Source organism: Mugil cephalus, chromosome 3 (assembly GCF_022458985.1).
Source record: "Mugil cephalus isolate CIBA_MC_2020 chromosome 3, CIBA_Mcephalus_1.1, whole genome shotgun sequence".
NCBI lineage: Eukaryota > Metazoa > Chordata > Actinopteri > Mugiliformes > Mugilidae > Mugil > Mugil cephalus.
Window position 1 is genome coordinate 11,300,332 of NC_061772.1, and position 14,829 is coordinate 11,315,160.

Sequence of the window (14,829 nt, forward strand, 5' to 3'; positions counted from 1 at the left end):
TTTGAATAAATCACTAAAACGCTCCGATACTAGCAAACAACATATATCTTCACACTAGGCTACTATTTGAATAGTAGACCTATCTCTGGAGTCAACAGAGAGCAGTGTGTTTGTTTTCTCTCCAGTGCGGCACCGTTCACACACCACGACTGACTTTATGGTTAATAAATGCAGCATTTTATTATTACTCATGTCACGTATATTGAATAAAGAGCAAAAAAAAGAACTTTTTGTTCAACACCTATTATGCTGGGTTGTGTTTCACAAAACTCCACAAAAAGTAGTCTACTTCGGTTATTAATCGTCCATAAAAGTTAGTCTATATACCGCCTTCATAGTTACTCGGTTCAGAAAATCAAGCGCACTCGAATTCGGTTGTAGCGCAACCAAGATAGATCCCACCATCAAAAATACGACTTCGGAGGGAAAGGGGGCATTCACGGGACTCACAGTGATTTTAAAATGTACATATCTAACTTTTACATTTCACCAGTTCATTACACTCATACACTTTACGCTCTTCGACAGTAATGTATACATATTTTGGTAAAACGTGGAGTTTCCCCGTCCACGATACGTGGATTCAGCGAAAACGGAAGTTGTCGGGGGTGAAGCCTCTTGCTTCTTGCGTAGACTGGCGTACAGCTGTTTCACGTTGCTAAAATTCTGCGCAAACTGGTTTACATTCAAGAGAGTGATGCGGAGAAGGCAGCAGCAGGAAAATAAAGGGATTCTTGTTTGGCTGCCTTTTGGACGGACAGACCCCCGCCTCAGCTCGCCCACTATGCGGAGGTTTAAGGACATCAACGCAGTCCACACAGGCCGCATATAGCGGATATTTTATGGAGGGTGGGACGAGGGAGAGGCTGTGAGGCTGTGGGGCTGAGAGGCTGGAGAGTCCGGGCATCAGCTGAGCTCGGGAGAGCAGCGTTAGCAACTAGCCTTCGTGACAGAAACGCTTATAACGGGACACCGAGTCTCCAGAAAGGGCAGCTCCCGGGTCCAGTTCAGTCACCATGGCCACTAATGGAAGCAGTTTGACGCCGGGGATGGGAGAGATAATCCAGCTGAACGTCGGCGGGACGCGGTAAGATCCTTCAACCTCGACACATGATGGTCAATATTTGGGGACATTTGAGCTCTGGCTACGTGTGATGATTTCTCCGTGACATGGATGTAGCTGAAGTAGACACACACACCAGAAGGTTGCGCACTTCATCATTACTCCTTCTCTTATCCTCTCACACAGCAGCTTCTTAAAAATCCGAATAGTACACACTGTACACTCACACGTTAACCATTTATTCAGCATGGCAGCCCACTCTTCTGCTCCAGCCAGGGATGTGCACAGGCTATTTAAAACAAGACAGCGCTAGTAAAAATGTTGTGATGTGTCTTCCCGCTGTAGGTTCAGCACCTCCAGACAGACTCTGATGTGGATCCCAGACTCTTTCTTCTCAAGGTTGGTTTGATGTTTCAACATTTTGACATTTATTTATTTTTTTATTTTTGTCTTGATTGACTTAGTCACCGAATGAGATGTTTCACTAATGCTCTTCTGTAAAATGTTATATCTCAGAGTTATCTGCCATTCAGACCAGATCAGATCTGTAAAGAACGAGTATAAGCACCTTACTTCAGTGTTGGCGTGTGCTGTAGACGACGTGGAACATTTTGCTGTATATAAAACTTGAGCCACTAAACCACAGTAAATAATTTAAACATGTTTACATTTCTTGAAACCCAACTAATGTTTCACTTACATCAAGCAGATATAGTTCCTCTGCATTACTACAGCGTTTAGCCTTCAGACTAGTAAAGATAGAACAGAAACAGAAGTTATGTTACATATTTAATGTTAAGTGATGCTCTGTGGGACGATGGAAAGAATCAAGGGATTTCAACTACAGCTCTATGTGCTTCATAAATGTTTTGGTATTTTATTGAGGTAACCATCTTGTTCATGGGAAGACTGTGGAAAAGTCTTGTTTCAAGCATTTGTATTTTGAGTTTAAGAACAGATATTACATTCACATACATTCACGAAGGAAACATGATGTTCATATGTTTCTAGTGAGTTATTTAAATGCAGTCCTAGTCTGAGAGGGGAGCACGCAGATTGAGGCTGGGCAGATTCCACAGTCGTGACAAACTCAAACACTGAGCTCACAGTTTGACGACAGCTGACCGTGGAGTGTAGCTGCCTGTCAGAGCGTCTGCCAACCCACCTGTCTGCCTGCCAGCCTGTCAGTCTCTCTGCTCCCAGCTGCCTGCAGTATAAAACCACTTATCACACAAACTCTTGAATTATCACTGACGGTTCATATGGTGGAAACATGTACTTCAGGGTAGTATTGTCTGGTGTAAAATGCTGGTAGTTGTTAGACTGCTGGTAAGTGGAAATGGAGAAGTGTTTGAGTTAACTGGAGAACTCAACCATGTGTGTGTGTGTGTTTTCCAGTTTACTGAGTGGGAGGATATCCACTCTTCGGGATGAAACTGGAGCTGTGAGTAGCCTCTGTTGCTTCTTATTCCAAGACTAGGACAGCATCTGCACTCCAAGAGGACATCACATTTATTTAGTTATTGCAGCTTTTTGAGCTCTGGTGCCACTGAGATGATAACATTAGTTTAACAACTGCATGTGAGATTAGACCCTGTGGATGGTGAACTGTTGGTGTGATTAATGCCTGGTTTTACCTTTTTTTAAACTTGTAGTTTGATCAGTAAGATGTCAGAAAATAAATGTCACACTTGGTGACATTTTCAGTCTGGGTTACTTTAAACCATTAACTGATTATTTTATAAGAATTATAAGTTAAATTTCTGTGATGTGACGGAAAAATGAATCGGCTGATACAAGCCCCGTCTACCTGGCTAAATGTACACAAGTATTTCTCAGTGATTAACCAACTCCCGACTTTCTTGCTCACAGATATTTATTGACAGAGACCCTACAGCTTTTGCACCAATTTTGAATTTCCTCCGAACCAAAGAACTGGACCTGCGGTAAGGTGTCACAACAAGATTCAGAAAATATCCCTGACTTCTTATTTGGCTGCGTAAACATCGTCTCACAGGATACGTACGCTGCTTTTTTTTTTCCTCTCTCTCTGTAGGGGTGTCAACATCAGCGTCCTGCGTCATGAAGCAGAGTTCTACGGCATTACTCCGTTAGGTAAAGAGCGAGTAGTGATTTTAAGTTTGGCTGTAGAAAATAATTTTTTGTTTCACAGGATACGCCAGTAGCCACTTCATGTTTCTAATGGGATTGTTTTGAGGAGAGTGGGGTTTGAGCCACTACATTAGAAAGGAGCTGCTGCTGCTGCTTAGAGTGGCCTGTTATCCTGTATTGTCAATTTTCTTTAGGGCTTCTAACTTGATCAGTGTCACCACCTCAGTGCTGTTAGTTCCACGTACTCTACTGTTTTACATCCTGTTTCGGTGTTTGTAACTTCCCTGCATTGTCTGCGTACTTGAATGGGAGTGTTACCTTTGTGAAAACTACTTTAAATCATAATGTGTGTTATATAATACGATGCAGAGTAATTACATATAAATAACAGGCCAACTGACGAAATAGATATATTCTGGATAAAGTAAATATAAAGTTTCAAATTCATAAAATAAGAAGAACAATAATAATAATTATAACAGTAGGAAGAAGCTGTAGATCAGTATCAGTTAATATCGTCGCCCAGATTCACATGTATTTATATTTGTGGTACAGTCATTATGCTTTGTGGTGCATTATCATGTGGTTCTGCTGATGATGGGTTCTTATCTGTGTGTGTGTTTACGTGTGTGTTTATGTGTGTGTAGTACGCCGCCTGTTGCTGTGTGAAGAACTGGACCGCTCATCATGCGGTAGTGTTCTCTTCCACGGCTACCTGCCGCCCCCAGGTAAACGCACGACTCTGATGCAGTAAAGAAACTGAACTGAAAATAAAGTTTAAAATACGGTGTTCTGCTGAGGTCTAAAAAAACAAACAAACAAAAACAGGATTGAAGTGGCCTCCTTTTAAATCATAGAAGTGAATCTTTCCTTCGACAGCCATCCCTGCCCGCAAGTCGAGCCCTGCCCCCGCGGTGTCTGGCTCTGACGAGAGGCCGGGTCCAAGTGGAGCGGAGGGCTTCACCCGTGTCGGCCCCCTTCCTCACCCGGCCTTCTCTGGCTCACCTGGAACAGAGGACATCCATAAAGTGGGTAAGTAGTGTGGGAGAGCCCCATGAAGTGGATCTGCATTTAACACGTAAACATGGGTGATCATCTTCAGAGTATTTACTATCACATTAGACTCAGTAGTGACTGTTTAAGTTGTTGTAATCCAACTGTGTGATCGTCGTGGAGGTGGAGCTAATTTGTGGCGTAAAATCTAAAGCGTTTCTGTTGAGTCGGCACAACAAAGTACAATTGAGTGTAGCTACAAACCTCAACCTTCAAAATGAAACCACAGTTGAATCAACAGCTCTCCGAGTTATTTTAAACAAATGCTGAACACCACAACCTTCATGAAGATAAGATTCAGTGCAGGGCTGTTATTAGAGTGCAGTTGTTTTCACTAGTGAACTGGCAATTAAACGTTGAGGCTCACATCTTTTCTGTTTCTCAGTGTAAGCTCCAGCTGAGCAGAAGATGTAGCCGCGGCTCTTACGATGCCAGTGGACTATCGGCCTCCGTCTTTTCACAAACCGTTTCCTTTTCATGAGCTCTGGCATGCCCGCTAGCTCTGTCGGGGGCTTATCTGTGTGTCACATCTGTTATGTGTGCCAGTAAGAGGGTACGGTATACCCAGAGTTATTGTGAGCATGCATTAATGCTGCAGCTAATGTGACCCGACATCCTTTTAGTACACTGACTAACAGCACTCACTGAAGTAGCCTAGTTTCAAATCAGCCTGATCCCTGGTCGCCCAAAAACATACTATGTGCTCCTACGTTTGAATTCATTCATTTGATTAATTGAGGTGATAATAAAGAATGAACAAAAAAAGGTGAAAACCAATGATCAGGCTATGAAAGGATTGTGTTTACGTGTGTTTTGTTTGTGTGTGTGTAGGTCCCATGGTTGACCCTAGGAAAGTGTTGATTGTAGCGGGACACCACAACTGGATTGTAGCAGCTTATGCACACTTTGTCATCTGCTACAGGTAACATCACCACAGTGTAGTCTCTCTGTTAAACTCTATAAGCTCTGGTTCATTGTTTACCATGGAGTCATTATCTTTTGTGTCTGTAACAGTTCTGACTAAGTAGCAGTGGCTCCATGCACATCCAGCCTTCAGCTCAGTGGAGAGCTGCATCATAGAAAATCCTGGAGGAAACAAGAAATATTAAAGCAGGAAAACATATCGTATGTGCATGGTCTCATTACAGGATAAAGGAGTCGTCTGGATGGCAGCAGGTGTTTTCCTCCCCCTACCTTGACTGGACCATTGAGCGTATCGCGCTAAACGCCAAGGTGGTTGGTGGCCCGCATGGAGACAAGGACAAGATGGTGGCTGCTTCCTCTGAGAGCAGCATCATCCTGTGGAGCATCCAAGATGGAGGCAGTGGGAACGAGATAGGTAGGTTTAAAAGACAGAAAACCTGTAAGAGAGGCGTATTTTCTAAAAGATTCCCACCACCTCAATGACTCCGTCTTTACTCCACCCACTCCCACAGGTGTGTTCAGTCTCGGCGTACCTGTTGATGACCTCTTCTTCATCGGGAGCCAGCTGGTGGCTACGAGCCACACGGGAAAGGTTGGGGTGTGGAACGCTGTCACACAACACTGGCAGGTAGGAAGGCTCATGCTGCTGCCTTAGACACAGAGATGAGGAGGAAGAGGAAGTGGTTGAGATCCTCCTCGTTTGTGTGCATCTGCTGTAAAGATGACCACACATTGTTTGAAGGTGTTTTGCCTCAGTGTGTGAGTTTTCAACAATGTTGTGATTTTATTCACCTTCTGTTGTCTGTTGACTTTATCTTTGCTTCCGACAGTGAAAGACATCTAAACTTTTTGTGTGCATTAGGTGCAAGATGTGGTTCCTATCACCAGTTGTGACACAGCAGGATCCTTCCTCCTGCTGGGCTGCAACAACGGCTCTATCTATTACATAGGTACAAACACCTCGATCCTAAAACCATGTCCTGTGGCCTAAACAGCCATTTGGAAAGAGAGGATCGGCAAAAATATCCCAATTTTGTCAAAATGTCCTCACTCTAGCTGCCACTATTATGAGTCAAATATAAACAATGTATTTTTGTCTGATTATTATTCTTAAAGTCCTCTAACATGTGGTCCGTCTCTTCTTTTCAGACATGCAAAAGTTTCCACTGAGGATGAAGGACAACGATCTGTTGGTGACTGAGCTTTATCACGACCCTTCAAACGATGCCATCACTGCGCTGTCCGTCTACCTCACACCTAAAACCAGTAAGCACCAGTCTCTTATCTTCTCTGTCTTATCGTCTCAGTTCTGTTCACATCTACTTCCCCACCCTCTTCGATTCACCTCCCATGACAGTTTTGGACACAAGTCACAGTAACCTGTGTGTGTATTTATGTTGTGTTTTGCCTCTGCTCTCAGGTGTGAGTGGGAACTGGATAGAAATAGCCTACGGGACGAGCAGTGGCGCAGTGAGAGTGATCGTGCAGCATCCTGAGACAGTGGGGTCGGGGCCTCAGCTCTTTCAGACGTTCACTGTGCACAGGAGCCCAGTGACGAAGATCATGTTGTCTGAGAAACATCTGGTATCAGGTGAGGACGCAGGTAGACTTCCTCATTAACGAGCACAGCCTGATGATGCTTCTATTCACGTTACATACCTCTTATTGTGGTTGAAATCTTTTGTGGCTGTGTTTTTTTTGCCAGTGTGCGCGGACAACAACCACGTTCGGACGTGGACGGTGACCCGATTCCGGGGAATGATCTCCACGCAGCCAGGCTCCACCCCTCTGGCCTCCTTTAAGATCCTGTCCCTGGAGGAGACGGAGAGCCACGGGAGCTACGGCTCCGGGAACGACATAGGTGAGGAAGTAAAGAAGCTGGTGTTAATATGAATGGAGACACATTCATATGTAGAGACGGTCACTGACTGGAGATTGATATTTAAAGCAGCAGATGACCTCAACTTGAGGATATGATGAATCTATTACGGGCAAATTACTGATCACATGAATAAAGCTGCTTGTGGACTAGATGTAATATACCTAGTTGAGGGGACATGTCCTGCGCTCTCAGGTCCGTTTGGAGAGCGAGACGATCAGCAGGTCTTCATACAGAAGGTCATCCCCATCACCAACAAGCTGTTTGTGAGGCTCTCATCCACTGGAAAAAGGTACAATGTCCCTCTCCATACACCTCACCTGACTTCGTCACACGCTGACTGACGGTTTCGACATTTTGTGTGCGTCAGGATCTGTGAGGTGCAGTCAGTGGATGGGACCACCATCTCATGCTTCATGGTGCGGGAGTGTGAGGGCTCCAGCCGAATGGGATCCCGGCCTCGGCGCTACCTGTTCACCGGTCACGGCAACGGCAGCATCCAGATGTGGGACCTGACCACCGCCATGGACACCGCCAACAAAGGAGAGGAGAAGAAGAAAGAAGGTGAGGAAAGACGGATGGTGGAGGGAGAGTCAGGAGAACCTTGGGCGTTGGTAGAAAGACTTCTAAGTACGCAGGGAAACAAAGCTGTGGGTCAACACAGTCCATCAGCTACTGGTTTGTGTTGACTGAAAAACTGGACTGAAGCTGCTCTTGTGTTTTCCAGATGTTGGTGGGCCCACAGAAGAGGAGCTGCTACAGCTGTTGGACCAGTGCGACCTGAGCACTTCCCGCTGTGCAACACCCAACATTAGCCCCGCCCCATCTGTTCTGCACCACGCACGCCTCAGGGAGTCCTGCTCCAGGTTGGGAAGACAGAAGACAGACATAAACTTGAGGCTGCAGCCACGGCTACTGATGCGGTCGACCGCCCATTAAATGTCTTACCTGCCCCTCTCTTGTTCCTCAGTCTGCAGTTACAGGCCCAGGAGACCATCCCCGAGAGCCAGGCTACGTACGGAGCTGTGAGACCCTACAGAGAGAGCCCCCTGCTGGCCCGCGCCCGTCGAACCGAGTCCTTCCACAGCTACAGGTGCAATGACTGTAACTTAATGGTGCTGCAAAGGTTTAAGTATTAAAAAGATAACATTATTTATTAAAATGAATTAATCTGAGGCTTCCCAGGATTTGAAACAAAAAAAGACAAATATGGGAACTGGTCACTGTTTCCATAGATTTCTAAATACTATGTTTTGATGGTTCTTCTTGACCTTTTGTGCTCAACCCACATCAGATTAATGGGATCCACACTGGATGTAGTTTTTTAAAATAATTTCTTCCTTCTTGCCCTCCTGGTTACAATCTGCGTACATTCCTCTATCCACCTGTAACTGACTCCATTATTTATTTCTATAGAGACTTCCAGAACTTCAGCCTGAGTCGAGGTGTCTTGGACAGCACAGGCCTGACGTCCTCTCATGGCCCCAGCCAGACGCCCGATGCCCGCCGTTCCCTCTGTGACTTCGGGGCTGAGGACAGCGAGAGGAGAGCCTCGGTCATGGAGCTCTGGTCTCACCGAACCACCAGCGGAAGCTCTAGCACGAGCGTCGCAGCCATGACGGCCGCTGGCGTCTCCGGGGCCAAAGCAGAGGGCAGTCAAGAATCTCCACGGCAACCTCCAGACAGCCCCATCCCAGGAGGTGACGTGAGGCGAAAGGTGCATCCTCAGCTGGAGGACGGGGAGGCTGCTGGACCGGGGGGAGAAGGGGCGAAGGTGGACGGAGGCGCGAGGAAGAGGGGAGTGCTGGACGGGGGCTTTCTATCGAGGAAGAGGGCTCCTCCGGTTCCTCACCTCTCCTCCGTCCCGTCCGGATCGGAAGGTGGCGGCAGCGACTCTTCGTCAAACGCGTCGCCTTCCCCAACCAAGCTGGGCGCCGCCACCTCGCCCCGACACAGGAAGCTGGCACCTGAGACGTCCAGCCTGGACAGCAGCCTGTGAGAGTTTCGGATCCCAGTCAGCGGTATTGTCTTGTTGGGGGCATCCTGCACGTAGGACATATTATTTTGGAGATGAGGGCTGAATATAACAGAGGAAACACAGAATCAGCTGCAGGCGACATCGCCTTCTGGCTCCACCCTTCTTTCATGGTTCAGGATGTTTGTTTCTCTCAGACACAAGGGACCACCATGCAGAAGCAGAAACAACATCCCGACGATAACAGCATCTCAAGCAGAACAGGAATGCATTTTGTTTTTGATTTCACTTTGATCAGTCTTGTGAAAAATGTTCTGGGTGCAACTGGAGCTCCTACCATCTCAGTCTGCCTTTGCTGTTTGTTGGAAGTGATTGGGGATGCTGTTAGCACTTTAAAGTTTCAGACGCGAGTCAGACAGTAATTAGCCTGCTAAGAAGTTTGAAATTGTTTCCGTCTGGACATCTTAAAGGACACACAGTAGCTGCACAGGTCAGGTACAGACACGGGTGTGTTGTTGCTGCCTGTTGGGTGGAAGCACAAGCGTCAGTTCTCAGATAAGTGTAGACTGAATACTTTAAGGTTCTGCAAACTACAAAGATACCACAGCACAGTAGTAACAATAGAATCAAGACTCTTAACACTTGAAGAGTGTTAAACAGCTACACAATGCAGTTAACAAAGGCACACCTTATTGGAATAACTTTATCCAGCACTGGATCTTAACCTTTTAAAGTTATACAGAACATCTGCATTTAAACAGACATCACAACTAAAATGTGTTGAGATCTTCAACCCTTAATCTCCATGATCAAATACTTCTACTTATTGCATACAGCAGGAAAAGCAGCAAAGACGAAGACACTAGCTTCATGGAGATTTGTCAGAAGACAGAGTTCATTATTATATCAGTATGTGCAGTTTAACTCACCTTGAACACGTGACCTTAGCCAGAATCTTGGCAGCTACTTCGGCCCCAAAAATACTCTGCTGCAGCCTGAGACACATTTGTTGTTCTTTTCAAAGCAGTGACACTAAAAGCCAACCAACAGCAAGCGGTTAGGTCACGTTGCAGCTCCAGCAGTGCAATAAAACGCTCACGGTTTGTTGTTCAGCAGCTCAGTACTATGCAACAGTGGAGTTGTGATGCACAACAGTAACTCTCTGGTTTGAGTTCTACATGGACGATCGCCCTCTGAAACACTGAACCCACATGTGGGCCTGTGTCGGCTTCTCACTTCAATTGTCAGACTTGTACCTGTTCGTTCCAGCCCAGTAGCATTACGTTGTTTACTTCTGTATAAATCCTCTGTAAGGGCACAACACTGGGAGCCGTGGTGTGCGACGCGTGACAGTGAAGTGTGTCCCAGTGCCGTACTTTAATAAGCGTTTTTAAATGTGAATATGGAAGCAGAGAAGAGAAATCATCTGGTACATGTTTTATTGCTCACATTTGTGACGTTCCCGCTTCAGTTTAGTCAGTGTACTTTTTTTTTTTCCACTGTGGTGCCTGTGCAAGAATCACGCTAATTATTTATTTTTTTATTTGATTCCTTTTTCCACAATCACATCGCTACACTCAGCTTAACACGAGGACCTACACTACATCACTTTAGTCCCTTTGAAGCAGGTTTTTAATGTGCGCCGTGTTGGATGACTGTTGCAGTGCCTTATTTAACTTGTTTAAGGGTTATCAGCCTGTTTGTGTGTGTTTTAACTCAAAGAGATGTGCGACCAAAGGCTCGTGAAACGGAGCTCACGGCGGAGGCGTGTGACGGACCTGTCCACTCTGGATTCGGCTAGGATTGTGTTTTAACAGATTTACAGCAGGTCAAACGAGACTTTGTGAGTGGCATTACATATAAAATAATCTATTGTATGTTATCAGTAATCTATCGACATAGATTAATATCGGAAAAAAAAAACCAGGCTTCTTCCTGAGACATTTAATCTGTAGCTTGTTCTTTGTCTAGATCCCTGTGGAGTTTCCACTAGTAGTTTGAAATGACTCTGGTACTCTGTTATAGCTACTGTGGGGACAAACCTGGAGAACGAGACAGAACAGAAACGACCTGAAATCTTTTATCGTGTAACATTTCTGTATTAAACATAAATGCTTGTACAAAGACGTAGACTTTGATACACTAACTGTACGGAAAGTAGACATACATATTGAAGACAAAATCCTAACCAGGATGCATTGATATGTGCGATAGTGTGTTGATACATATACACTGTTCATATAAGGCCTATGTTGGTATTACCATGTTATCGGACCTAACTGCATTTGCACTTGCACTAAGAAGACTAATACTACAGTAACTCGCTAGTTTATTTTCTATACAAATATACAGTTTAAAGTGTATTTCAGCACATAGTTTGTCCGTCGTCCCTCAATTCCCCTCTGGCTATGTTTACATTATATTACAGCCAGATGCTAATAAGTGAAAAAGAAATCTACATATCTGATTATTTAAACTGCCCTGTATGTCGTTGTTTTACATCGTGTATGTTATAAATGCTGCGTTATGTTGTGATATTATTTGCATTTGCCTGATCAAATATAAAGCTGGCATTGAGTCACAGTTGTCATTTTAAACTGGAACCCGTCCACAGTGATTTTCTTTCCACTCTTACACGACACTGCAGAAGTTACCTCACAGTCTGATGTGTTTGAGAATTTTCCGATGGTTGAATAAAAAACCATTAGGACAAGAACATCAGCAAGATTCAGATAAACAGTGATCAGTCATTTTAGGGTGATTAATGTAGTTTTTGTGAATGCAGCTTTGAAACCAGAAACAGGCTGAAGAACTGCTGTCAGTCACAGTTTGAATGGAAATTTTGCCCAAGTGCATAGTTTCTGTTTTGTCTTAGCATCACCGAGGTGTGTGTGTGTGTGTGTGTGTGTGTGTGTGTGTGTGTGTGTGTGTGTGTGTGTGTGTGTGTGTGTGTGTGTGTGTGTGTGTGTGTGTGTCTCCCCAGCACTTTCATTTCACTAACCTTCCCGTTCAGACAGTCTCCTCTCTGAGATGGCGTCTGTCGTCATTGTGATTTATGAGTTTAATAAAATCCTGTGTGTGTGTGTGTATGTGTGTGTGTGTGTAGCTCAGGGCCATACTGTCCCTTACAATCACTCCACAAGCTCTCTTTTCACAGCCTCTCCCTCCCTCCGTGGCTGACAATAGCTGTGAATGTGGCTGTGAATGTTTTAGAAGTGCCCTTGTCAGATTGGTGTCCTTGAGCGAGGGCACTGTTGTTACTGCCAGTTTGTTAATTTCAAACTTGCCTTGATGTCCCCTTAAGGGACGCTGGGGCAAAACTAAATTACTGCTGCATAGTTTTGACGGAGACACCGGCCCCTCTGTGTGTTTGCGCTGGTGTGTGTTGACTGTGTGTGGTAACTAAGTCTCTGTGCAGCTGGTGGCGCGTCTGTGTTGCACTAACTCAGCAGAAAAGAGAGTTCAGTCAGACCATGACCAGTCTGAAACCATTCACATAGAACAGATTCATTTAGAACAGCCGTTAAATTAGTCTGAAGTATGTCCCTCACCTCCACACACACTCACATCATTAAATATATATAGTTTGCCTCCATAAACCGATAATATCAACATCATTATGGAAATATTTGTGTATTACTATATGCATTTATGTTTCACTGTGCACGGCTTAAATAGCAAAGTGGCACATTTGTGTGTCTTATATTTTAAGTCGCTGTCTTTACATACTGAAAAGGCGTCTGTGGTACTTTTCTCACTTCTTTTTTTTTTTTTTTTTTTAAACATAGACGGGTTTTGTTTTATTAAAATAACGGTGCATTAAACATATGATCCGGAACAAAAACCTGGAAGTAAAGAAAATGTAACGACACAAAACAAATACAAGTTTTTCTTTTCTTTTTTTTATAATTTCCCAGAAAAGACACAAACATCGATCAATGAATCATCTATAAATAAGACTCTTTTTATACAACAACCATAAATAATACTGCCCGTGTAAAAAAGAAACAGGAAATAATACAATAGGCTTCAACATTGACCACAAAAAAACAAAACAAACATCAAGACCCATCAACGTGATACAGACGTCAACGTCTCTCACTGATAAACACTGGTTCTTGCCCCAATCTGTGGAATCCACATATTTAATGTTTCAATCCCGCAACTAAAAACTAAACAGGATGTTGATCGTGTTCTTGATAGAAGGATGAAAATTGGTGTCAACTGCAGACAAACACCGACGGACAAGCTCATAACTAAAGTCTAAAATCAAACCCAGACTTTTAGCTTCACTACAGCCGAGCAAAGCTTAATTTCATCACCACAGCTTTTTTTGTGTGTTTAAATTGCAGTAAACAGGACGACTACAGCTGACAACACATTTCCGATTAGGGTTTTAAGTTACATCACGTAATCACAACAATCAGACGGCACATCAGTGATTCCCAGCCACATTTAACACGTTAAAAAACAAACAAACAAAACAAAACTGTTGGCATTTTGTTCTAATAAAACTCACATCAAGGCCATGTCTCTTACTTCAACTAAAGGACTATTGCAGCTGATTACGTGTGAGCTTACTAGGCACAATTACAGATTGATGCAGTGGAGGTGGCTGTCGTTACCTAGACTAGACTGGTTTCACTGTGGATAGTGAGTATTAAACCTGCTATACTTGATTTTAATGAACTTCATTGAAACATGTTATAAATTACTAACAGTTGGCAAGCGAGGCAGTGAATCATAGTACAACAATGACATTTCCAATACAAGTATTTTAAGGGTTGTTGTGGTTCTTAATCTGATTAGGGTTTAATATACTCTGTAATTCCTAGATGTAACAAGATATGAACTCAGTAACCTTTAGTTTTCACCTGACATGTGAACTACATTTAGGGATATCAGCTCCCTGCACCTTAAGTTAAGTCTATCAGGCCCCACAGGTGTTGACGACACTTGCTTTTAAAGGACCCGTGTATAAGATTTATACTGGCAAAAACATATTTTTCACTACTGGGGTTTTCACTTAAAATCATGAATTATTTTGAACTCTTATATCTACAATACTGAGAGGGTTCTCTCAAACACAATCACACACATTTCTTCAGTAGTCCAGAAATAATACACTTCCTCCAGACGGAGCCATTAGCATTTTCTTTTGATTAAGTGACGGCCCACGCTCATCCTTGGAAAGAAGGTGTGAGGGGAAATATTTAGTTGGCTGCACTCTGAAACTTCACCACAAGATGTCACTAAATCCTACACACTGGTTCTTTAGAATAACACCTTTTAAATGATGAAGACCTCGGTAAGAAAACTATGACTCTTATTCTTTTTCCCCAGGTTTTTGGGTCTTAATTTTTCCTTTATGATAATCTCTATATAATTCATATCCATAAACATTTACATTTAAACTTGTTATGCAAATGAAAACCTCTAAAAAGAGACCCCTCCTCAGCTAACTCCAAAGAGCTGGTATGAATGTTTAACTGTCCAGGATTAACTGTGATACCTGATAGGTGTGGACATCCTGTCTTAAAGGTGAGTATCAGTGAACATGGTGTGCTCCTTTTTCACAGAACTTAAAGCCTGGATGGCGTCCACAATCTCGTCGTCCTCCACATACTGAAAGAAAACACACGAGAGTGAAGAAATCTTGAAGAAACACCAATAGAAACACCAATAGTCCTTTTTCACAGTCGACCTTTTGACTTGTGGTAACAGGAAAATGTGGGACACTAGTGTGTGGTGATTTGACCACAAAAATGTCTTTTACATTTTCTGAGCATTTGAAGCTGGTTTCACCTGGAGAAAATGTACAGT

The 14,829-nt window shown here is 43.8% G+C and overlaps 2 protein-coding genes across 2 annotated transcripts in view; one reads left to right on the top strand and one right to left on the bottom strand.

The window, feature by feature from the left end:
• Positions 1-613: 613 nt before the first annotated feature.
• On the top strand, positions 614-11,609 carry kctd3 (potassium channel tetramerization domain containing 3). Its single transcript, XM_047580543.1, has 19 exons — positions 614-1,087; positions 1,409-1,462; positions 2,462-2,507; positions 2,936-3,009; positions 3,120-3,178; positions 3,823-3,903; positions 4,055-4,207; positions 5,060-5,150; positions 5,377-5,567; positions 5,665-5,780; positions 6,015-6,102; positions 6,302-6,418; positions 6,573-6,743; positions 6,858-7,013; positions 7,227-7,323; positions 7,402-7,595; positions 7,759-7,897; positions 8,002-8,124; positions 8,448-11,609. Exons 1-19 carry the CDS (start codon positions 1,017-1,019, stop codon positions 9,028-9,030), a joined length of 2,604 nt encoding a protein of 867 aa, XP_047436499.1. The 5' UTR covers positions 614-1,016; the 3' UTR covers positions 9,031-11,609.
• A 342-nt stretch (positions 11,610-11,951) lies between these two features.
• ush2a (Usher syndrome 2A (autosomal recessive, mild)) overlaps positions 11,952-14,829 on the bottom strand; it is a 176,135-nt gene continuing 173,257 nt past the window's right edge. Inside the window, exon 94 of the mRNA XM_047580544.1 lies at positions 11,952-14,631. Coding sequence (XP_047436500.1) covers positions 14,542-14,631 — 90 coding nt within the window. The 3' untranslated portion in view covers positions 11,952-14,541. The remainder of the gene's footprint in view (positions 14,632-14,829) is intronic.